This window comes from Salvia splendens, chromosome 11 (genome assembly GCF_004379255.2).
Source record: "Salvia splendens isolate huo1 chromosome 11, SspV2, whole genome shotgun sequence".
Taxonomy (NCBI): domain Eukaryota; kingdom Viridiplantae; phylum Streptophyta; class Magnoliopsida; order Lamiales; family Lamiaceae; genus Salvia; species Salvia splendens.
In genome coordinates this window covers 10,400,292-10,424,354 of record NC_056042.1, presented here as the reverse complement: position 1 = coordinate 10,424,354, position 24,063 = coordinate 10,400,292, and the positions used below count along the sequence as shown (strand labels likewise).

Genomic DNA, 24,063 nt, shown 5'->3' with positions numbered 1-24,063 from the left:
TATGTAGACGACATGCTTATTTCTGGGGCAGATCCGAATGAAATCAAGAGAGTCAAGAGCCAGTTGATGGCAACGTTTGAAATGAAGGATTTGGGATCTGCTAGGAGAATCCTTGGCATGGATATACTCAGGGACAAAGGCAGAACCAAGTTATGGCTGTTCCAGTCAGAGTATATTGATAAAGTCTTGAAGAAATTCAGAGTAGGCAACATGAAGAGCACAGCTACTCCAATTGGGATTCACTTCAAGCTGTCAAAAGAACAAAAGGCTGACACTGATGAGGAAAGGAAGGAGATGGAGGCAATTCCATACTCGAATATTGTTGGGAGTTTGATGTACCTAATGATATGCACAAGGCCTGATATTGTACATGCAATAAGTGCAACAAGCAGACACATGACAGCGTATGGCAGACAACACTGGAGTGCTCTCAAGTGGACTTTAAGGTATCTGGGAGGTGTAAGTAAGCTGGGTATTCTATTCACCAATCAAGGTGGAGCTGAGGAAGAGGCTTTGCAAGGGTATTGTGACTCAGATTATGCCGCAAGCATTGATACCAGGAGATCACAAACAGGTTATATTTTCACTCTTTATGGAGCTGCTATATGTTGGAAGTCAAGTTTGCAGAATGTGGTGGCTTTATCAACCACGGAGGCTGAATATATTGCACTGACCTCAGCTGTGAAGGAAGGCAAATGGCTACTAGGCCTTGTGAATGAGTTTGAGATACAACAGAAAGGAGTTCCCATACATTGTGACAGCAATGGGGCATTGTGTCTTGCAAGACATCAGATGTTTCACGAGCGTAGTAAACACATAGATGTCAGATTGCATTTCATAAGGGACGAAGTGGAGTGTGGGAGAGTGAAGCTATTGAAGATTGACACGGCTCACAACCTCGCTGATATGTTAACTAAGGCCCTAAGCAAGGAGAAGTTCAGATACTGTTGCAGGCTTGTGGGATTGCAGTTGGTGACATGTTGATCAGATGCTTCGTTTATCATCAAGGTGGAGATTGTTATGAATTGATGAATAAAGAAGCATGCAAGTGCATGAGAAAGTATTGTGGAATGCATCTCACTCGAGCAAGAAGTCAGATTCAAAAGGCAGTTTATAACGGCTACTAGCCGTTGGAGCTAAAGTCACACTTAGTGGTTGTAACCAATTCTTGAGTGAAGACTTATTCACTCTTTCTTGTTCTTGCCTTGTATAAATAGTTAATAGCAGCTGCTTAGTTAGATGCAACGTAGTCACTTGATTCATCTCAATAAAAGCTTTTGATTTTCTCTCTATAAGAAAACTCTATAATTCTCTTCAAGCGTGTGTGTGATCTTGATTGATAGCGTGAGTGTGTAATACATCAATCAATGGCGAGTTATTTAACAAAATCCAAATAATTCATATATAAGTAGTATAAATAGTATCTTGAGGAGAGAGTGTATGAGAGAATATCAACGACGTGAATAATCTAGCTATCAATGTCGAGTTATTTAACAAAATCATAAAAATATTACTCTATTCTCTCCGTTCCATCATAAGCGAAATACTTTTTTATTAAGCACTCGTTTTGAAAAAAATGATTAATAGTTAAAGTGAAGACATAGTAAAACAAAAGAGAATGAGGTAAAGAAGTTTGATTTTAGTATTAACACCTATTTTTATTTCTACCATCAATCCAATTTTGTAATATTGGATGGCAATGTTGTATAATCGGGAACAAGAATTAATCAAGAAAGTGATTTGCGATAAACGAAAATGGTTGTATTCACTGAATGAGTTTGAATCGAGAGAGAGAAAAGAGTTAAACAAGCTCTAACAACGTCTAAACAACTTTATAAACTAATCTAATCTCAACGGACATATTGATCCAACTTTCAGAATTAATTTCAGGCAGTATAATTTAGTGATTAATTTATACATACAGTTAGTTGCAACTTTAGAAATTATTTGGTGTTTAATCTATGCATAATATTTAATTGCACTTCAATTTCAACTATAATTGTAGGTTGAATTATGCAAAACATTTAATTATACATTAATTTCACTATTCAATTTTTAAGTTCAAGATGAATTGAAATAGGGTGTATTATCATGTTAATTATTGTAAGTAATGGAACACAAAAGAGTGAAGAAAAGAATGGTGGTTTCTAAATTATTGGAGATTATAATTTTTTTTGTTCTAGCGCAGAAGTGCCCTTCGCTCAACAGTCTGTTGATAAGCATACAAAAATACAGTCGAATCAACAACTTATATACAAAATAAATTAATAGTACTAGTAAAAAATTAGTGTATGTTCTTAAAGCTTAACTAACTCCCTACGCGCTCAAATTTTTGTCTATTTTGCCATTTTCATCAAATGGTTCATTTATTATTCACAAATTTTTTGTCTATTTTGCCATTTTCATCAAATGATTAATTTATTATTCACTTTCACATTTTTATCATAAATGGTAAATGGTAAGTAAATTTCATACTCTACTAACCCATTACATTCACATTTTATGAGGAATGATATGATATATACCTTATGTGAGCACTACGCTCGTTTAAGGCACGTTTAGCATCGTTTGTTTTGTTTTATACATTTAGTTTGATTCTAATACATTAAAAATTATTACCGGCACTTTTAATTTTACAATTTTCATAAAAATCAGAACTTGATTTGTCGTTTTATTCATTTATTTGAAATTATAGGGAAAATGAATAAATCAATTGTAAAATTAAATGTGTCAATAATAATTTTTAATGTATTAGAATCAAACAAAATGTATAGGAAAAATAAAAGCGTGTCTTAAACCAGCGTGACGCTCACCATACACTACTATTCTCGGTTTTCAAGTTCAAGATACTTGAAATAGGGTGTATTATAATGTTAACTATGGTAAGTTATGGCACAAAAAAAAGTGAAGAAAAGAATGGGTATTGAAATATACGTAATTCTTTTATAGTTCTAGTTTCTAAATTATTGGTGATTATACTAATTTATTGTTCATGCGCATAAAAGCCATTTGAATAAAGTCAAATCAACATAATAGTACTCCCTGTCTCACAAAAATGTCCCATTTTTCTCTTTTTACATGTTCCACAAAATTTGTCATATTTCACTTTTATCATTTTTAGTAGTGGATCTCATATTCCAATGACTCATTCATACTCACATATTATTATAAAACTAATATATAAAAGTATGATCCATAATCAATTAATTTTTCAACTCAACTTTCATTACATTTCTTAAAATCCGTGTCTGAGACAATCTTTGTGGGACGGAGGGAGTATAATAAATTAAAAATAACCTTGGTCTTAAATCTTAACTATTTATATATCCGCAGTAAATGTAGAGAAGTGAAGCGACCAAAATCTACAGTCTCTCATCACTCTCTCTCTCTCCACTATTTTTCTCTCCAATCGCTAACGTTTCCGGCGGCAAATCCGGCAAATCCGGCGACACAAACCTGAATTTCAATAAAATATGATTCGAGGAGAATGACTAGTCATCTTCGGAGGTCGATTTCGCCATGTCAGACTGCTTCTCCGACCTCCTCTGCGGCGAGTCCTCCAGTAGTATTATCTCCCCCGGCGGCAGGGATTACTCGCCGGAATACTCATCGGATCTCGATTCTCGGCCGCCGGACGCCGTGGAGTCTATCGCCGGACTGTTGGAAGACGAGATGGATCTAGCCGGACTCAGCAGCTTCCGCGCTGTCGATCAGCCGATCGAAGCGTCGATTAGATCGGAATTCATCGCATGGATTCTCAAGGTATATTTTATTTCCTTTTTCCAGATTCAGGTGTGCGATTCCGGCTACCGTGCGCCGGTGGATAGAGTAGCTTCACCTTACTGTTAAATTGATTGAAAATGGAGGTGGCGCAATTTTAGAACTGTATCTATTATGCGCCGGTGTGAGACGATGGAATAGTAATTCTTTGGCGCATTTATGATATATGCTTTGTGTATTGGTCGTTTGACTTTGACCGAAGCTTTGTGCAGGTGCATCGATATTACGGTTTTCAGCCGTTAACGGCGTATCTCTCCGTCAACTATTTTGATCGTTTCGTTTCCTGCCATCACTTGCCGGTAACAATTCTGTCACCGTTTAAGTATTTACTGTTTTTCATTTGACGTGTAAATTACAAAAAAGTCATTTATTAATAGACGTTCGCCTTTAATTGGTGTATCAATAAATACTGATAATACTACTACCTCCCTTAAAATGCCCCAATTTGGATGAGTGTTAAGAAATTATTTGATTTTATAACGTAAATAGGTAGAAAAATCAGTAGAATATGAAGCTTAATTATATATTGATTTTTATAATAAAATATTAGTGGAATATAGAATTATTTGTAATAATGAAATGAGACATTTATTAGTGTACTGATAAAAAAGGAAAAATGAGATATTTAATGACGGACGGATTGAGTAATGTTTATCGTTGGACATTTTTGTAAGTATGCCTATAAATATAATCCATCCACCCACCCACTTACAAATCATTTAATACTATAATGCAATGTTTGGTATAAATGAATAAAGGTGTTGCATAATTAGTCTGCATACATAATAAAGCAATTTAATGACGAGAATTATTTTAATTGTTCACTAAATACTAAGTTGACGTAAACACCCCACTATAAGTATCCAAGTCCAATTATTGAAATTGACGCTATATAGATTTTGCTTATCAAAGCCAATTTCATTTAATAATAATAAATCTAAATGATGACGGGAAAAAGTGAAGAACTTTATTAGCACGATGCTTATTACCGTAATTCGTAAATATTAATTAAATAAACACAAGAGCAATCTTAGATGGTAGCTAGGATGACCCATTTGTCTCATTAATTATTTATAACTATATCTAATCTTTGATATTTTGTGTGTTAAATTTTGTGGCAGAAAATGAATGGATGGCCGCTGCAACTACTATCAGTTGCATGTTTGTCTTTAGCTGCAAAAATGGAGGAACGTCTAGTTCCTTCTCTTTTGGATTTTCAGGTATATATTGATTGTAAATTATTCACCTTGAGCTAACTTTAATTTTATTTATTAATTTAGAAATATGTTTGTCAACTATTGAAATCTTACTTTCATCTAATTTTGCCATCAAATTAATTACCACATAATTAACTAAAATTGAATTCGAATTTAGCTAAAATCCAATACTATTTCAAAATCATAGTATGATATTTTAATAAATCATTTGATTATATTAGGTTGAAGATGCAAAATATATTTTTGAACCAAGAACTGTTCAAAGAATGGAGCTTCTTGTTCTAAGAGTCTTATATTGGAGACTTGGATCCATCTCCCCATTTTGTTACCTCTCTCTTTTCGCGCACAAGATTGATCCATCTCGAATTTATAGTGACTTCCTCACTACAAGGGCCAGAGAAATCATCTTCTCAACAATTCAAGGTATATGTATCCAATAATACCTGATTGATTTTCTAACTGAAACAAGGTTTAAATTTCTTCTTTCTATATTAACAGAGACCAGCTTGCTTGAGTGTAGGCCATCTTGCATTGCTGCTACAGCAATTCTGTGTGCAGCAAATGATTTGCCGAGTTTCTCTCTCATCACTGCTCACCAAGCTGACTCATGGTGTGATGGACTCAATAAAGTAATTAATTAACTATGAAAATAATATTTATATATATAGAAATGTAATCAAATGCAAACTCAAATACTGTACAAATTTAAAACTATGATCTAAATCATTAGAAAATGTCAATAAATGATAAAATAATAACAATTAAAAATATCAATACAGCATCAACGGTTGATGATGTATTAACACTGTGTTGGGATTTTTTGTTGTTGTTATTTTGTCATCTATTGACATTTTCTAATGGTCCAGATTATAGTCTGGAGTTTGTACCATATATAGAAATTAATTGGTGTTATATATTCTTGATTATGCAGGATGAAATAATGATGATTCGATTGAAAATGAAGGCAAAGAAGCAACCAAAGGTATTCCCAGAGGTTCCAGTCACATACAGAGCAAGCACTGATTCATTGTCTTCTTCATCTTTATCTTTTAACAGAAACAGTGGTGGGATGGATGAAAATGAAGGGACTCGGATTAAGAGGGTTAAATATGATCAAGAGTTGCATAATTAAAGTAAAAAGAAGAGACTGGGTTCTAGAATAATATTTCCTTTGTATTTTTTCTAATTTGAAGAGTGATTAGCAATAAAAGGTTTGAATAGTATTGTGAGGTTTAATTATGGACAAAGTTTGCAGGATTTCCAGTTTATGGAACTGTTTTAGTACTATAGTGGGGAGTGGGGTATGAATGAATTCAATTCAATTCAATTGAGGCATGCATTACTGAATTAATAGAGATTGGTGGGACCAAAAATGGCTGTGAAAAATCAATCGAGAGAGCAGAAATTTGAGTGAGGCTGCAGCCTGCAGCTATTTAGTTTGAGAGGCTCCATTAATTTATGAATATTTATTCATTTTTCATATTTTTTTAGTGATGAGTATGCAGCGTGAATAGAAAGTCCACGTGTGTACGTGTGGGAATTGTCATTTTTTTATATTTGGATTTTCTTTCTATTAATTTTGTTTCACAGGACAGCGACGTGTCTTTGTTTGTACTAATAAATTTACAAAGGTTTTATTTTGTTTATTCAGTTTTTTCTTGTAACATTAGATTGGGGATGATGGTCTTTCTGAGATTGTGCAAATGCATTTGACTGACAATAAGGATTTTGTAGCATTCCCATTTGTTTTTATTTATTTAATAATATACGAGGGATAATGAATTAGTGAAATATAAATATTTTTACTAAAAATAATAAAAATAAAATGTGATAAATTTTGCAGGACCTAAATTGGAATAACTGACTAACTTCCTTGGATGATGGTGGGAGTAGTAAAATAGACCGTGACAAAATTTTCTTAGTTGAATTTGTTTATTACTTGTTAGACTGTCATCTCTTACGTACAGTTTTATCCACTAAAAAACTTGAATTAAAATCCTTTGCAATGGTGAATTATTAAGTGTATAATTAATTAATTTACTCCGTCCAGGCTAAGATGACACATTTCTTGGCCGGCACGAGATTTTAGGAGTTAAGAGTTAATTTGTTTAATAGGATAGAGAAAATGTGGGTGTAAGTATAAAAATAGAGAAAGAAATGAAAGATGAATAATTTAATAGGAGTGAGAAAAAGTGGTTGGGTAGATTAATTGGAGAGAGAAAGTTCCAAAAAAAGAAATGTGTCATCTTAGTTATGACAAACTAAAAAGAAAAATGTGTCATCTTAAGTGAGACGGATGATCTTAAGTGAGACGGATGGAGTAGTGTATTCTATATGGGTAGTGATAAATTAACAAAAATTATATATACAATGTTAGGGGTATATTTGTCCTTTTCCATCATTTGCAATAATTAATTAAGTAACCTATTTAATTGTACTTCAAATTTACATTATAACCCCTTATATTAATTAAGGAATTGATAATAATACTTTCAACTAAATATGAAAAAGAAAATGCTTAATTTTGTTCTAATAAAAGTATTTTATTTTCATAAATTTAAACAAATAGTAGTTTTCACCATGCTTTTTTATAGTTTTAACCAAAAATATGAAAATGATTTAAAAGAAAAAAGAATAAAATAAAAAAGATAGTGAAAATATTAAAATTAAATTAATAATTATTAAATGAAATTTAATTTTGAAAAGAATATAATAATATATTATATTACTATAAATTTATTTGAAGATTAATATTTCTAGAATTATATATTTTTCACTTTACTTAATACTTAACGTTTTTTTATAAAACAATTCTTGTAAACTTATTTTTTCATAAACTAATTTAAATTGTCCTTTTATTCCAAAAATTAATTATATATTTCTTAATTTGAATCTTGTATGTACTTGTATTTTATTTCATGTTCTTCAACTATTTAATATAACACACGGAGAAATATGCAAAGAAAGATCAATATATGATCATTTGATCTTATTGTCAAAATTACATGAGTGAAGATTTAATTATCTAATATTCAACTAAAATGCAAAAAGAAAATAATTATATATTTTTTAAATGTTTTATTTTCAGAAATTTAAACAAATATTTACATCATGTTTTTTTATAGTTTTAACAAAAGATATGAAAACAAGTTTAATGAAGTAAAAAAAACAAAAAAAAGGACAGTGAAAATACTGATAATTAAATTAAACTTTATTAAATCTAATTTGAAATTATAAAATTATTTGTAGATTAATTTTGCTAGTACATTACTCCCTCCATCCCTGAAATTTTATCACATTTTTCTATTTTCGTTCATCCCATAAAATTTGTCACATTTCATTTTTACCATTTTTGGTAATGGACCTAAAAGGTCTTCCTTAGATCTCTAGTGATTGCAAAAGCACTCTAGTTCGCAGAACAAATTTAGGCAAGCGGAGTCAACGCAACTAATCAAGTCAGGTGTTAAACTGATCAAGTCGGCAACTATCGGGTCATTGGTTATGCAAACTTAGAGACTAAGGGCCTTCAATACCTTAACCCAAAAATACTATTAACTAGTAAATGGAAGTAAGGGTCGAATCCCAAGGGACAGAGGCGGGTTGAGTTGTGTATGAGACATGTGGGGTTGGTTGTTGCCACGCTTCACTACTAGTGGGTTCACTAAAACTAAGATTACTCAAATTGTAAACTAACTTGATCAACTAGACTACTAACATGAAATCAACAATAACTCCAAACTGATCAACTCAGATAGAAACACATGTAAGCATAAAACAAACGGGGACCACTGAAAGAAAACTTGCGCACTACCAAAAGCTGCAAAACGAAAAGGCGACAGTGACTGCATTCCTAACGAACTATGACCTTCTTCTTCGCTAAGCAACAAATCAAACACACATGGCAGAGGAAAAACAGAGCATATGACATCAAAACAAACAAATCAAAGCACGGATCCATGCGATCTAGCCGAAGACAGTTTAAGCTAGATCTATCCCAGAAATCACCAAATTCCAACAGACATGCATCGCATACTCCATCCAAAACATCAGATCTAAACATAAATCATAGAATCATGCAGAACTAACTCCAATATCAGAACAAAACTAGACTAGCAAAGAAAACGAGAATAGAAAACATCATATTCAAAACAGGTTGCACTGAAAACTCCATTTCATAAACGATCCCCGGTAAACCAAACAACAGAATTCCAAACTTCAGACAGACGATCGATCAACAACAAAAGTATTGGAGTAGCAGCTAAGAGAAAAACAGAAAGAACAACTGAATTGCAAAAAATCAAGAACTTAAACTGAATAACAACTGTTTGACCCCTCGGGGCTTAAAGAAAAACAAACTATGAAGGCTTCTTTGGCAGATTTGAGTCTCTTCTTCCTTGATGAAGAAGAAGAGAGGAAGGTTGAAGTAGAAACCGGCTCCGATGACTCCTAGCTCCCGTGCTCCATGCTTAACTAAGGACTGTGAAGTGATTGAGATGATACTGGCCTCCCCAAAAGAAAACCGAACTCCTTTATGTGTCTTCTCTCGACTATTTATAGGATGGCTTTGGCTCAAATCCCTTGGTTAAGCTCATCCTGTCTTGACATTAATGCCCCGAGGTGGCTTCTTCTTTTCTCTCTCTTATGACTCATCATCTCATGTGTTGAACTTCACTTGATCAACTTGCTGGCTGGGCAGGTTCTCTGCTTGTTCGGAACTGATTAGCTTGCCCTCGGATTTGGTCATTTCTTGCTTTATTTCCAAGTTGATCAAGTCGTCCATGCACTCCGCCTCTTTCTGCACTTTTCCAGCCCCTGCACACTTAAATTCACCACTTCCGCACATTATCAACTCAGTTAGTGTAATAAACCCCCCTATAAAACCATGCTTGTAACGAGCCCTATCAGGACCCCACATTCCACTAACTTTTTCAACCCACTTTTCATTACATTTCTTAAAACCCGTGCCCGTCAAACTGTGACAAAATTTGAGGGACGAAGGGAGTATATTTTTTCCCTCCCTTCAACTCCTTCACGTTTTTTTATCCACAAAACAATTTAGAGTACTATAATCTTATTTTTTCATTAATTTATTTAAATTATCTTTTTATTCTAAAAACTAATTAATTTATATCGTTTTAATTTGTATCTGTCATGTACATTGTATTTTATTTCATTTCTTTCAACTTTTGGAATATAATTTGAAGCTTGTGATTTCAAACATTCTATTTATAGAATATCTTATGAAGAAATATGTAAAGAAAGGTCATACATGGTCATTTAATGCTATTGTCGAAATTACATGAATGAAAACGTAATGATCTAATATTATATGTTTTGAAAATATTAATTAATACTACACTTGAAGAATATGTCACATTCATATGTGGACGTCGAGTGCGATGACCTTCTATCATCAAATTATCTCTTATATTATGATTTGATGCACTATTAAATATAACAAAATATTAAATTTTATAATATGAGTCTAAATTTATAGGGTTTATCAGATAAATTCAATATAATGTATCAATTTATCTTTAGTTATACATATAAAAGATATGTCATATGTTGGGTGCCACATGTTGCAATCATCTAAGATAACCAGTATACCCATTAATGATATTAATTCCTTATATCGCTATACTTACTTTATAACAAAGTAATTTAATGAACAATTTAATATTTATAAAATATGCACTAAGTAATAAAATTATTGAATAAATAGAGTGAGTGTGTAAGATCTATGTATAAATTCTTAAATTTACTCACGATCTTATACAATAAGTTATGGAGCAAGAGAATCAACGAAGTTTCTATATCATTATAGAACCCTAAGGTTATTTATATGTGGCTTGGCGTTTCAATAATCTCTGCAGATTTTACTTTGTTAAAATAACAAGTTATTTATCAAAAAAGGATCCCACAAATTAGGAAACAATTAAAATATTCTCCAATTTTATTGGAGGGGGCCGAAAATGCTAGGCTAAATAGCCAAGGAAAAAATATCATCCAACTCTCTATTTATTTTGGGTGAAGAAAAAACATTATCACATGATTTAATTGGATTAAATTCAAGGAAGGGAGTCAAAAAGCACCAATTAAATCAAAAGGAAATTAATTCTTTCTCCTATAAGAAATTTTCGAAAACTCCTAAGGAAAAATAAAATGGAGTTCGAATTTTCATGTAGTACAACTTAGGGGTCATTGTTTGGATTTAATTTGGATAAGTATCCAAAATAATTAATTAAATCCACAAGAAGAAGTATTATTTCAATAATTAGAAGGGCCGAATATTCAATGAATCGACTCGAGAAAGGATGAATGCATGATCCTTAATTAATTTTCCCACATTGGAAAAGTATAAAAACTCAGCTCATCAATCACATTAACCACGATAATTCATTCCACGTAAGGTCACTTAAATCACATAGAACAAACGTTTCAAAATTCCAAAATTCAATTACATAAAAAGAAGTCACAAAAGTTTGGGATGTTACATCCTTCCCCTCTAACAGAAATTTCGTCCCGAAATTTAAACGTATCACACAAACAGCTCGGGAAACTTTTCTTTCATTTTACTTCTAACTCCCACGTAGCTTCCTCGGGACCATGGTGCTTCCACAACACCTTCACGGACGCTATCGACTTGTTTCGTAGCTCTTGTACCTTTCGATCTAGGATTGCTTCGGGCCTTTCCTCGTAGCTCATGTCGGGGTTAGGATCACTTCCTCCTGATGAATCACATGTTTGGGTCAAAACACGTACTTGCGCAACTGCGACACGTGGAACACGTTGTGCACGTTCCCAAAGCTGGGAGGTAACGCCAAACGATACGCCACAGGACCTACTTCGTCGATGATCTCGTACGGTCCCACAAAAACGCGGTTTCAGCTTGCCTTTCACTCCAAATCTCACAACTCCTCTCGTCGGGGACACCTTCAAGAACACTTTGTCACCAACGTCGAATTTGATTTCCGTTCGACGCACGTCAGCATATGATTTCTGCCTATCTTGAGCTTCCTTGATCCTTGCACGGATTTGATGCACAATTTCGGTCATCTCCTTTATGGCGTCGGGTCCTAACATCTTTCTCTCGCCAACTTCATCCCAATAAAGTGGGATTGACACTTCCTGCCGTACAAAGCTTCATACGGAGCCATATCGATCGTCGCTTGATAGCTATTGTTGTAGGCGAATTCAACCAATGGTAGAACCGTTTCCCAACTTTCCCTCGATCTAAGACAACTGCTCGCAACATATTTCAAGTGTCTGAATCGTCCTCTCGGACTGCCCATCCGATTGCGGGTGATATGCAGTGCTGAAGTTCAGTTGTGTGCCCAATTCGCGTTGCATACTCATCCAAACTTTGATGTGAACTTCGTATCGCGGTCGGATACAATGGTCTTTGGTACTCCGTGCAATCGCACAATCTCGTTCACGTAGAGCTTTGCTAGTTTGTCCGCGCCATAAGTAATCTTAATCGGTAAGAAGTGCGCGCTTTTAGTAAGTCGATCAATGATCACCCAGATCGCAGTGTTGCCTTTCTGTGACTTTGGCAAACCCGTTACGAAATCCATAGCTAGATGCTCCCACTTCCATTCGGGAATTTCGAGCGGTTGTAACTTCCCATATGGCCGTTGGTGTAAGGCCTTCACTTGTTGGCATGCTAGACATCGTTCCACATATGACGCTACATCCCCTTTCATCCCATTCCACCAAAACTGTTGCTTCAAATCCCGATACATCTTCGTGCTTCCGGGGTGTGCGGTGTAAGGCGTGTCGTGCGCTTCACTCAAAATCTCCTCTTTTAGCACCTCATCGCTGGGCACACACAATCGTCCATCGTACGTCAAGGCATTATCCGCCTCCTCGAGGTAATGATCAAGCTTCTCGGCTCTCACTTTCACGCGTAAATCCTCCAACTTTCCATCACGTCGTTGGGCTTCTATGAGTTTGGTTCTCAAATCTGGCTCAATCACTAGTGTCGCCAATTTTGCACCTACTGTCTCGGGCGCTTTCACTATTTCCAAACTCATCTTGTCAAACTCGTGAATCAAAGCTTCCTCTTGCGTTAGGAAATAAGCTAGTTGAGGTTGGTTCTTCCTACTCAAAGCATCGGCGACCACGTTCGCCTTGCCCGGATGGTAGTTAATACCACAGTCATAGTCTTTCACGACCTCTAACCAACGTCGTTGTCGCATGTTTAGCTCCTTCTGTTCGAAGAAGTACTTGAGACTCTTGTGATCCGTATAGATTTCGCATCTCACTCCATAGAGATGATGTCTCCAAATTTTCAGCGCGTGCACCACTGTTGCTAACTCCAAATCATGCGTCGGAAAATTCAACTCGTTTGGTCTCAACTGTCGGGAAGCATATGCTATCACCTTCCCATCTTGCATTAACACACATCCTAGTCCTACTTTCGACGCGTCCGTATAGACGGCGAAGTCCTTGTCGGGTTCTGGTACCGCTAGGACTGGTGCAGTAGTCAATTTTTCCTTCAACAGTTGGAAACTCGCCTCACACTCTGGCGTCCAAACTACCTTGATTCCTTTCTTTAGTAGTTGCGTCATCGGTCTCGCAATCTTAGAGAATCCCTCGATGAAGCGTCGATAATATCGCCAATCCCAAGAAACTGCGGATTTCACTTGGCGTTTCGGCGATTTCCAATTCTGTACGGCCTCGACCTTTGCTGGGTCTACTTGAATCCCATTTGCCGTCACAATATGACCAAGGAAGTTCACTCGAGTCAACCAAAACTCACACTTACTAAACTTGGCATAAAGTTTCTCTCTTTGCAACGTTTCCAACACTGTTCGTAGGTGCTGTCCATGCTCCTCCTCGTTCTTCGAGTATACCAACACGTCGTCGATGAAGACTAACACAAACTTGTCAAGATACTCGTGGAAAACTCGTTCATCAAGTCCATGAAAACGGCTGGGGCGTTGGTCAGCCCAAATGGCATCACGACGAACTCATAATGGCCATAACGAGTGCGAAAAGCAGTCTTAGGCACATCCTCTCGTCGGACCTTTAGTTGATGATACCCTGATCTCAAATCCATTTTCGAGAATACGCCCGCTCCTCGAAGTTGGTCAAACAAGTCGTCAATCCTTGCAGTGGGTACTTATTCTTCAAAGTCATCTTGTTAAGCTCACGATAGTCGATGCACATTCTCATCGTTCCGTCCTTCTTCTTAACGAACAGAACTGGCGCTCCCCATGGTGACACACTGGGTCGAATGAAACCCAAGTCCAACAGTTCCTGCAACTGGACCTTCAACTCGGCCAACTCCTTAGGGCCATTCGGTATGGCGCCTTTGATACTGGCGCTGATCCTGGTTCTAAATCAATGGTGAACTCCACCTGTCTGTCGGGTGGCGGTCCTGGTAAAGCTTCGGGGAACACCTCGGAAAATCTCGCACCACTGCCACGTCTTCCACCCTCAATTCTTTCTTTTCTTCCCCATTCAAGTATACCAGATACGCCGGACGTCCTTTCCTTATCATCGTAGTTGCTTGCAATGCGGAGATTATGGAGGTTCGTCGGTTCATGGAGATCCCATACAAGATAGTCGGCTCTTCGCCCGGGCTTGAAAGAAATCTGCCTCTGTTTACAGTAAATCGTTGCGTGGTTCTCGGTAAGCCAATCCATTCCCAAAATTATGTCCACATTCTCCAAAGGCATAACGTGCAAAAGTTGGGCCACTACTTCTAGTTCTCCTAACACAAACTCTATGTTCGAGCAAGTTCTCACAATATCAATCAATCCTCCACCGGTGAGGACACATTCAAACTCGATTCAAGCATAGCAGTAGGGAGTTCTAAGGCATTCACACATGACATGGAAATAAAAGAATGCGAAGCACCCGTATCAAACAGCACAATAATAGGCAGTTGTTGGAGCTTTCCCATACCTGCCAAATTCTCTTTGCCCTTGCTGGCTTGGGTTCCTGTCCTTGATTCCCTTTGAGTGCATATGCCCTTGCTTGCTGTGGGGCCACTTGTCGGATTGGTTGAGGCTGCTGTGGTGGTCTCTGTCCTTGCCCATTCTTCACTCCACTTTGTTATTGTTTGGCATTCTCGAGACATGTGCCCGTTTCCACCGCAGGCATAACACCGAATGCCTCCAACTCGGCACTCCCCAACATGATGCTTGGAGCACCGATTACAGTAGGGTGTTCTCTGTGGGTTTCCCCTCTGATGTGGCACAATTTGGCGCCCATGATTCTGTGGTTGCCGAAAAGTGGAGAAACGCCTCTTATTGTCAAAAGGAGTTCGGTTTCCCTCCCACTTCCTTTTGTCTCTAAAGTTCGCTGGGGGTGCAGACGGTGCAGGATTGTTTGTTCTCATTCTTGGCAGTGCTTCCTCCACATCTAAGGCACAGCCCAGCACCTCGGAATAAGGAATTCCCCTCCGACTAGCCACTGCGACCCTATCTCTGTCCTAAGGCCGAACGGAACTTCGCAGCCATCTTCTCGTCTGTATCCACCAATTCTGGCGCATAGCGAGTCATCTCACATAGGGCGCGGTCGTACTCTGTGACCGTCATACTTCCTTGCTTCAACGTGTGGAACTCCACTACCTTCGCCCGCCGATAACTTTCCGGAACATACTTGTTGTACACCTCTTCCTTAAAATCCTCCCAAGTAAGCGCCTCACGGCGAGCGGGGTCCATGGTTCTCTTCTTTGTTTCCCACCAAAAGTCAGCGGGTCCTGTCAGCTGATAAGTCACGCAGGCCAGGCGTTCTCTGTCCGTGCATCCCATGAACTCAAAGATACGCTCAATATCGCGCACCCATGCCTCCGCCTTCGGGGCTCTCCCAATCCATCAAACTTAGGTGGGTTCTCTTTCCGAAAGGCTTTGATGTACTCCCTTTCGTTTGGTTGGGGTAAAGGTGGTGGTGGAGGCGGGGTGGATTGCCGACACTTCCTTCTGTCTGCTCCCCCACATGTTCTCCACACGCGGACCACGTCTACGTCTCGGGGGCATGTTGATCTAAAACACAGGTTAGCACCGTTGTGAGTACATCGTTATTAAAACATCATCGCTTTCATGCACGCGTACGATACGATAAAACACAATTACTTAAAAGCACGTGAAAAGGGAAACTTCCATAAACAACGTGGAAAGGAAAATCAAAAGCATTCGTTCGGAAAAACAGAAAGGTGCTACTTCCACTGTCTTAACAACTTAAGGAAAAGAAAACAACATCACACATCTATCTAGTGCTAATATCCTCTTCCGGGTCTTCTTCCTCTTCCGGGTCTTCTTCCTCTTCCGGGTCCTCTTCCTCTTCTACGTGGTACTCATCAATCATACGGAGATCTTCTTCGTCATCCATACTATCATCCGTGTTAACATCCACGTAGTCATCTTCAAAACCCGGGACCATGCCTTCTTGTGGTACGGCTTCTCTTACTGCCGTTGGTTTAACCTCGATCACATCTTTGTCTTCCCAAAAGGTCTCATCTTCTTCTTTCTCTGTCGATGGTGGTCGCTCGGAACATGAGTCAATCAAAGCACAGGTTAAGGCCTTTAGAAAACCTTTCATGTCGCCGGCCATCATCTGGTTTCTTGGTTCGTACCACGTGAACCGACTGGCTGTTGTTTCCAACCAAGACTCCCAATTGTCGGGCATCAACTCAATTAGTCTTCTTATGCCACCATAGGCCGTTACATGGTACCCGTAGACATCTCGCCATAGGGTCTCAAAACGGCGACAACCTCTCTCAAGGCCTTGCCTTCCTCTCTCTCATAGTGGTCGTAATCGTAAATCGCTTGTCGCATTCTAGCACTATACTGACTGCTCTTAAGCGCGGTTCGTTTCGTTCGTACCATCTACGCGGAGACGAAAATTTCTTTTAAAACACCAAATTGTATTATTGTTTGAAAAAGTTGTTAAGTTTGTCGCGTAGTTCGAAAGTTTGTCGTTGTCTTAACGTTTCATATCTTTGCATGCTATCGTTGTAGTATTTTCGCGCATAAAACACATTTAGCAACATCACTTAGTTCATACTCACAAGTATTCATGCCATATCGATATCACCTTTGCACATACAAAACATGTCTCAATTATCATGCCAATCATACTTGTACTTCCACGAAACCATGCTATTACAACATCATAATCATAAACATAGCACATGCTCAAGGTATTATGTCAATCATGCTCGTATAACCATTCCATTACAACTCATCCTCATGCATATCATTCATTCACATGCATAAACTTGTCAACGTCATATCATATCATCATACATTTTCATGCACTACTCTTCCATACTTCCAACAATTTAAACATACCTCTCTTTCATCGGTTGAGCGTGATGCTTTGGATGTTGAGCCTTCATGACACTTCTAGTCAAATAAGGGTTCACTAACTTAGACTTAAAGTGAAAGAAGACTCTCGGACCAGAGCGAAAGAACAAGGCTCTGATACCACTCTGTCACGACCGCCCATACAAGGGGTACCACAAACGCGGCGATCGTGACCGACATGCATGGATTACAATTTAAAAAGAACAACTTAATTGATTTGAAGAAAGGAAAACAACTTAGTTTAAAGATTTTAAGGTTATATTTTTTTTGAAAAGACATAAGATAAAATACCTTTAAAAAGACAAAGGGAAAAAATTAGACTTAAGAAATATAATAACTAAAAACTAAAGTAGAACAAGCACTTAACTTAAATTCGGAGAATGCCATTTTCAAAAGACAACGTAGATGCACGTTTAAATCCTAACACCACCATACATGTCCCAACACCAAAACGAAAAGCTTACGGTCTTAAGGCATAAATTAAAACATAGCAGCGGATATATAAGGTTCAAGGAGAGTCAAGGATCACGCCTATGTATGACGACACAACGTATCCTAAGGTCTCTAGCCAGCTCAACATCCACCGCAACATCCCGCTCAACCTGCAAAATTTTTAAAAGAAATTGCAGGGCTGAGTACTTGTTGTACTCAATGGGCTCATGCCGAAAACATTTATCAAGTTATGTCATCCATACCAGTGATCTCGAGTTTTATACGTAGTAAGGAAAATATCACGAGAACACAAAAATGTTTCATAGACTGGCCAGTCAAATAATCTCCCCACTTTTCACATCAATCCAACAGTCACAACCACAGTGTGACGATAGTGTGGCCACACTATTCGCCCACGAGACCGGCCGACTTGTAAGGACGGCTCACGATCCCACCAGTGTACACAGCCCGATAGGGTTTACGGCCCTACTCGGACCCGAATTCGTTTCACAATACAGCCATGTAGCCTAACGGAGTAAACTCATACGAACTAGGCATCAGGCACACAATCTCATAACAAAAACATCATGGCATGACATAACAGTTAAACCACCCTTATATCTCCACATAATATTTTTTCGGAAAAGAAAAGAGGTTTGAAAAGAAAGCCCACCTCGTTCTCTTAGCAAAATCACAACCCAACCTAGCAACTCTCGATCCTCGAGTTCACGAAAACACAACACCCTTGTCAATGACAACACAAGTCAGTCTCACACAACAACATATCACTATGCATGTCCTATCGTTTCTCTCTCATCGTTCTCCTCAATCCCAAAACCCAACATGCATCACAAGGGTATTAAACACACGTAACACCTTTCAACTTATCGCAAGTGATTTAAACAATTAAACACGTTCCTTGCACATACATGCATCAAATAACACTTTTAAACTTGAAACTAAGTGTCATTTAATCAAGGCAGAAAACTGGCAGAATTGCGCGATCGTTTTGTAAAAATCACTTTAAATTCACCCGACCTCAAAACATGCTAAATTTTGGTCACGATACAGAGGACACATTCAAGTTCATCCATGAAAATTTTCATATCGAAATCACGTCATTTAGTCAGTCATATCACATATTGAACTCTCTGGTCGGAACATACAATTTCTGACAGTATTGCGTAGTTCATTTGAAAAATTCACCATAAATGCATACGATGCCCAAAAAGGCTGAAAATCTAACAAAACACAGAAGACACTTCAAATTTTCATATAGTTCAAGAATTACATCAATCGGAGTTCATTTGGTCAGTCAAACAGAAAACGAAACATTCATGGCGAGAACTCACGTTTCTGGCAGATTTGCGCAGTCGACTTCAAATATTTATTAAAAATTCATTCTTCGATAAAATAGGCTGTAATTCACACGAGACACAGAAAACATCTTGAAATTTACTCAGTAAAAATTTCGTAGCAAAATTCATTCGTTTGATGGGTCAAATACAGATCATAAGTCACTGGTCGAGCATCACAGAATTCTGGTTCAAATTCGAAAATAGGGTTTTTAAATTTCCACAACGAAAACACCGATTCTTCATGCTCGAAAACACATCATCATGCTTACACATTCCTCAAACACATATTTGCATACCAACTCATATTTTTCACAATTATTTCGATCCAATCACACGTGAATTCAACCAACAATTGCAAAATCAAACAAGTTCTTACGACACACGATTTCCCCCGTTAAAACTCGCGATCTATCAAACCTACACTCTCTACATGCATGTAGGACTCAAAACATGGTTCAAAAAGTGAAGGAGGAGGAAAAGTGTGCGATTATACCTTCCTTTGACAAAACGAATCGGTAGAAACGTAGAATGGAGCGATTCGTCGGAGGTTCTCGAAGATAACTTCAACGGATTGCAAGAACAAAGGTTGGATGGAGGATTTTTGGAGGTGGGAGAGTGGGGGAGAAGATGAAAACGTGTGGGAGAGGGAGAGGATGAGGGTGGCGAAATTTTTAGAGAAATGGGGGCTAGGGTTTGATAAGTTGGTATTTATTTGATAGGTTTAAGTCCATGAATGAATTAAATAAATAAATTATGGAGAATTAAAATATAGGCTAATGAATAAAAATCCCACTATTATAAAGAATAAAATAGGCTTGTGGGAGAGATGGGATTTTCGAAAATTCCATGTGTACATAACAAGGAATTTATTGGTATTTTCTTGGAGAATATATTCATAACTTAGGAAATAAAAAATAATGAATATAAGGGAACAAATAAATTAAATCTCCAAGTAGGAAATAATAGGGTAGTGGACGAAAATTTCAAGAACTTTGCACAAGGAAATTATTTAAATCCCCAATTAAATAGAATAGGATTTAAATTAGGTAATTTCTTTAGGAAAAAGGCTCCCATAAAATAGGTAACAATCAATTAAATTCCCACAAGGAAATAATGCATAGGGGCGTGTGATATGGAGGAACAATAGAAAAAATATTCACATCCCCAATTAATTAGACATAGGAATTTATTTGAATAAAAAGGGATCCCACAAATTAGGAAACAATTAAAATATTCTCCAATTTTATTGGAGGGGGCCGAAAATGCTAGGCTAAATAGCCAAGGAAAAATATCCCAACTCTCTATTTATTTTGGGTGAAGAAAAACATTATCACATGATTTAATTGGATTAAATTCAAAGGAAGGGAGTCAATAAAGCACCAATTAAATCAAAAGGAAATTAATTCTTTCTCCTATAGGAAATTTTCGAAAACTCCCAAGGAAAAATAAAATGGAGTTCGAATTTCATGTAGTACAACTTAGGGGTCATTTGGTTTGGATTTAATTTGGATAAGTATCCCAAAATAATTAATTAAATCCACAAGAAGAAGTATTATTTCAATAATTAGGAAGGGCCGAATATTTCAATGAATCGACTCGAGAAAGGATGAATGCATGATCCTATTAATTATTTCCCCACATTGGAAAAGTATAAAACTCAAGCTCATCAATCACATTAAACACGATAATTCATTCCACGTAAGGTCACTTAAATCACATAGAAGCAAACGTTTCTAAAATTCCAAAATTCCAATTACATAAAAAGAAGTCACAAAAGTTTGGGATGTTACAAATGACCACTACCTATTATACCAGGATTATTGGGTTGCGAAAAACCCGCACCATTTGATAAGTCAAAGTAGTACATAATCAATACCGTATGCTCAATGTTAACGTACATTGATTAAGAAATAAATAATTATTAAGACCTCGTCTTTCAGTAGATAGCATACAGACTTGTCTCGCTATTAGAACCAATTCAGTGCTCTACCACACCAATATCATCTTATTTCAGTAAGACTTAGAAATATGCAGACTGACATTGCAACCTTTCACGATAGGTAGTCTAGGCTATCTGGGTTGTGAATTTTTATTTTTCTTTGTTCAGAACTGACCGTGTTACGTTAAAGTGGACGAAGCCCACAACCGGTCTACTAAAACAAATACTTAGACTTTGTTAAGTTACTTATACGTTTAAACATGCAATAAACATCCATTAAATGTAAAACATAACAACATTATGATAAAAATAATATGTTACATTCCTTAGAAAATAAAATAAGAGTTTTTACCGTATTCAATTACTCGAAAGGTGATTTAAACTCTAACAAATTTCACAGATGAGTTTGTATGTCATAAAAAATGTACATATGGGTTTTGATTTTCATGGAAACTAGATGTAATTGTGAATGTGATGAGATCAGAGTATAAGGGAGAAGGTGGAGTAGTGAAGCTTGAGCTGCTGAAGCTTAGCTCCAAGAAAGGGATGGTTGTTGAATCAGTTATCCACGTCAGCTTAGCTTCAACTAGCCGTTGGAGGTTGATGAACAAGAATTGACAGCTGAAAGTTTGTTATATTCTTGTGCTCTCTCTTTGTTTCTGTAGCATAGATTCACATAAAAGGGGATCCACACACACATACATAGCAACTCAGTCATTCAATCGCTCTTTCATTCACTTTAATTTAGATAGCTACTTGCGGTTATTGCTTCTTGATTCATAGTGAGATAGAGCTAGATTGAGAGTGTGTAATCTTGATAGTGAGGTGAATAAAGTTTCATTTTGTTGTCCGTGATGTAGATCACATTGATCGAACCACGTAATTCCTTGGTGTGTTTTACGTTCATCGCTTCTTGGTTGTTGATTTCTGCGAGATCAATTCCTAACACTAGAGAAATGGCAAGAAGTAAGAGACACACGTTCATGTAGAATCGTATATTGGTAAAAAAAGAAGAGAATTTTCTCCTAGAAATTGCACTTCTCAATTAACACCAGTAACAATTGGAATCATAGTTCTTTTCCTTTTTTTGAGGTGCCGTAATCTTGAGCACCAGTAACAATTGAAATTAGAGCTCTTTCCCTTTTCTTCTGAGGCGTCGTAATCTTATTTTGAAATTAATTGAAAAACAGAATAGAGAGAGAGGTGAAGTTGTCAAGAAGTGAAGATTGCAGAGGATAATCTAATCTGGGAAAGTATCACAATTAGCATATAATTTATATGTAATTGATTCAATTAGGAATAGATTTATACTCTGACTTATTTACACATATTCCTACCTATAAGAGGATGTAAAGTCTGTATAGAAAATACATAGAAATAAAAATGATCCCTTCCCTCCCAATTCTTTTCTTATCGGTTGAAATCCTTTCTTGAGATGGTGTCAGAGCAGGCTAAATCTTCCATGGGAGTCAGAAACAGAGTCATCATCGTCCCTAACCCTTCTCGTCCTTTAGCCTAACCCTTTCCATCGTCCCTAACCCTTCTCGGCCTTTAGCCTAACCCTTTCCAACCGAGAACCTGCAAATCAGCCAACCTAAACCATGTCAGATTTTGAACCAGAAACTCCCAAAAATCCTCAACCGAAGGCAGCCAATCTGGCTTCCCACCCGAATTTGGTGAACAACTTGCGGCATTCATGAAACAAAACTTCAATATGCCACTAGAAATAAAGCCGGTAACACCACCGACAACAACCCAACCTATTCAACCCGACCACCCCGAGAATTTCGGGGAAGTCTCCGTGAAGACCAAACTGGATGGACACAACTATCCCCTGTGGATAATCCTCATGAAACGAGCGATCGAGGGAAAAGGTTTGGCGTCTCACATAATTGGAGTTTCAAAACCCCCCGGTCAAAGATCCCGGTTACTCAAAATGGCAACAACGGGATGATACTGTGTTCAATTGGATCATCAATACCCTCGAGACAAGCCTGGTGAATGAGGTATCACGATATGAGACGACGAGAGACCTATGGGATGAACTTGCCGTCACAAATGGGAGCGGTTCTGATCCTGTCCAAATATGGGATCTGCATCAACAAGCATACGACATGAGACAAGGTACCATGACATTGGAGGAATTATGGAACAAGTTTCAAGACTTATGGATCATGATTGACACCTGAGACCCAAACCCGATGAGTTACCCATCAAAGATCGAGAAATACAACCAGAGAGAACAAAGGTTTCGAGTATACCATTTCCTGCAAGCCCTAGATCACAAGTATGATGCAGTCAAGAAGGAAATCATCAACAAAGATCCCCTTCCAACAGTGAAGCAAGAATATGGAATTATTCGAAGAGAAGCCATTAATTCGGGAGTCCTCAAACATGAATCGAAGGATCCACCGACGGGAAGCATCAGCGCTGGATTAGCCGCCATAAACCGGCCACCACCACTCGGCTACCCCTCAAACTCCGTAAATCATAGTCGAACAGGAGAAGAGGACAAGAGCAGGCTTACTTGCTCTCACTATGGAGGAAAAAACACACCAAAGAGGGATGTTTTCTCCTAATCGGATATCCCGAATGGTGGGATGAAATGAAGAAGCCAAGGGCAGCGAGGGCGGCCAATCGGAACCAGAATCGAGGAGGTGGCGGAAGAGCAGCGGTGTAGTGGCAGGAGGAGGCTGGGCTATCGATGCTACCCCACCAGACCACCTCCAAACGGCGGTGTAGTTCCGGCGGGCAGCACCACGCCGGCGGTCTCATCGGTGACGACGATTGAAAATCACAAAGGGGACTGAGCGCAGCAGGCAGAGATTGGAAGGGGATTGACGGTGGCGGCTAGAGTTCCAGGAGGTAATGAGGGGTTTTATTCTTTAACCCCTCAAATTTCCTAAACCCTCAAAATATACCCCAATTTCCCCATATGATGCGAAAAGAACCCCAATTTTCTGCCAAATATGACTTCCGACCCCCTATGTCCTTTATGTGTCAATCTGTACCCCAAA

General features: G+C 37.7%; 2 protein-coding genes across 2 annotated transcripts in view; one reads left to right on the top strand and one right to left on the bottom strand.

Moving 5' to 3' along the window:
- LOC121755480 (40S ribosomal protein S9-2) overlaps window positions 1–24,063 on the bottom strand; it is a 458,258-nt gene that overhangs the window by 358,388 nt on the left and 75,807 nt on the right. The gene's annotated exons all lie outside the window — the stretch shown is intronic.
- On the top strand, window positions 3,353–6,643 carry LOC121755473 (cyclin-D1-1-like). Its single transcript, XM_042150766.1, has 6 exons — window positions 3,353–3,762; window positions 3,993–4,079; window positions 4,902–5,000; window positions 5,219–5,420; window positions 5,496–5,626; window positions 5,929–6,643. The coding sequence occupies exons 1-6, from the start codon at window positions 3,520–3,522 to the stop codon at window positions 6,127–6,129; spliced, it is 963 nt and encodes a 320-aa protein (XP_042006700.1). The 5' UTR covers window positions 3,353–3,519; the 3' UTR covers window positions 6,130–6,643.

Coding starts and splice junctions, on each gene's coding strand:
- LOC121755473 (XM_042150766.1), top strand. CDS start 3,520: ATGTCAGACTGCTTCTCCGACCTCCTCTGCGGCGAGTCCTCCAGTAGT. Junction 5,001..5,218: donor CTTCTCTTTTGGATTTTCAG/GTATATATTGAT, acceptor TGATTATATTAG/GTTGAAGATGCAAAATATAT. Junction 5,421..5,495: donor CATCTTCTCAACAATTCAAG/GTATATGTATCC, acceptor CTATATTAACAG/AGACCAGCTTGCTTGAGTGT.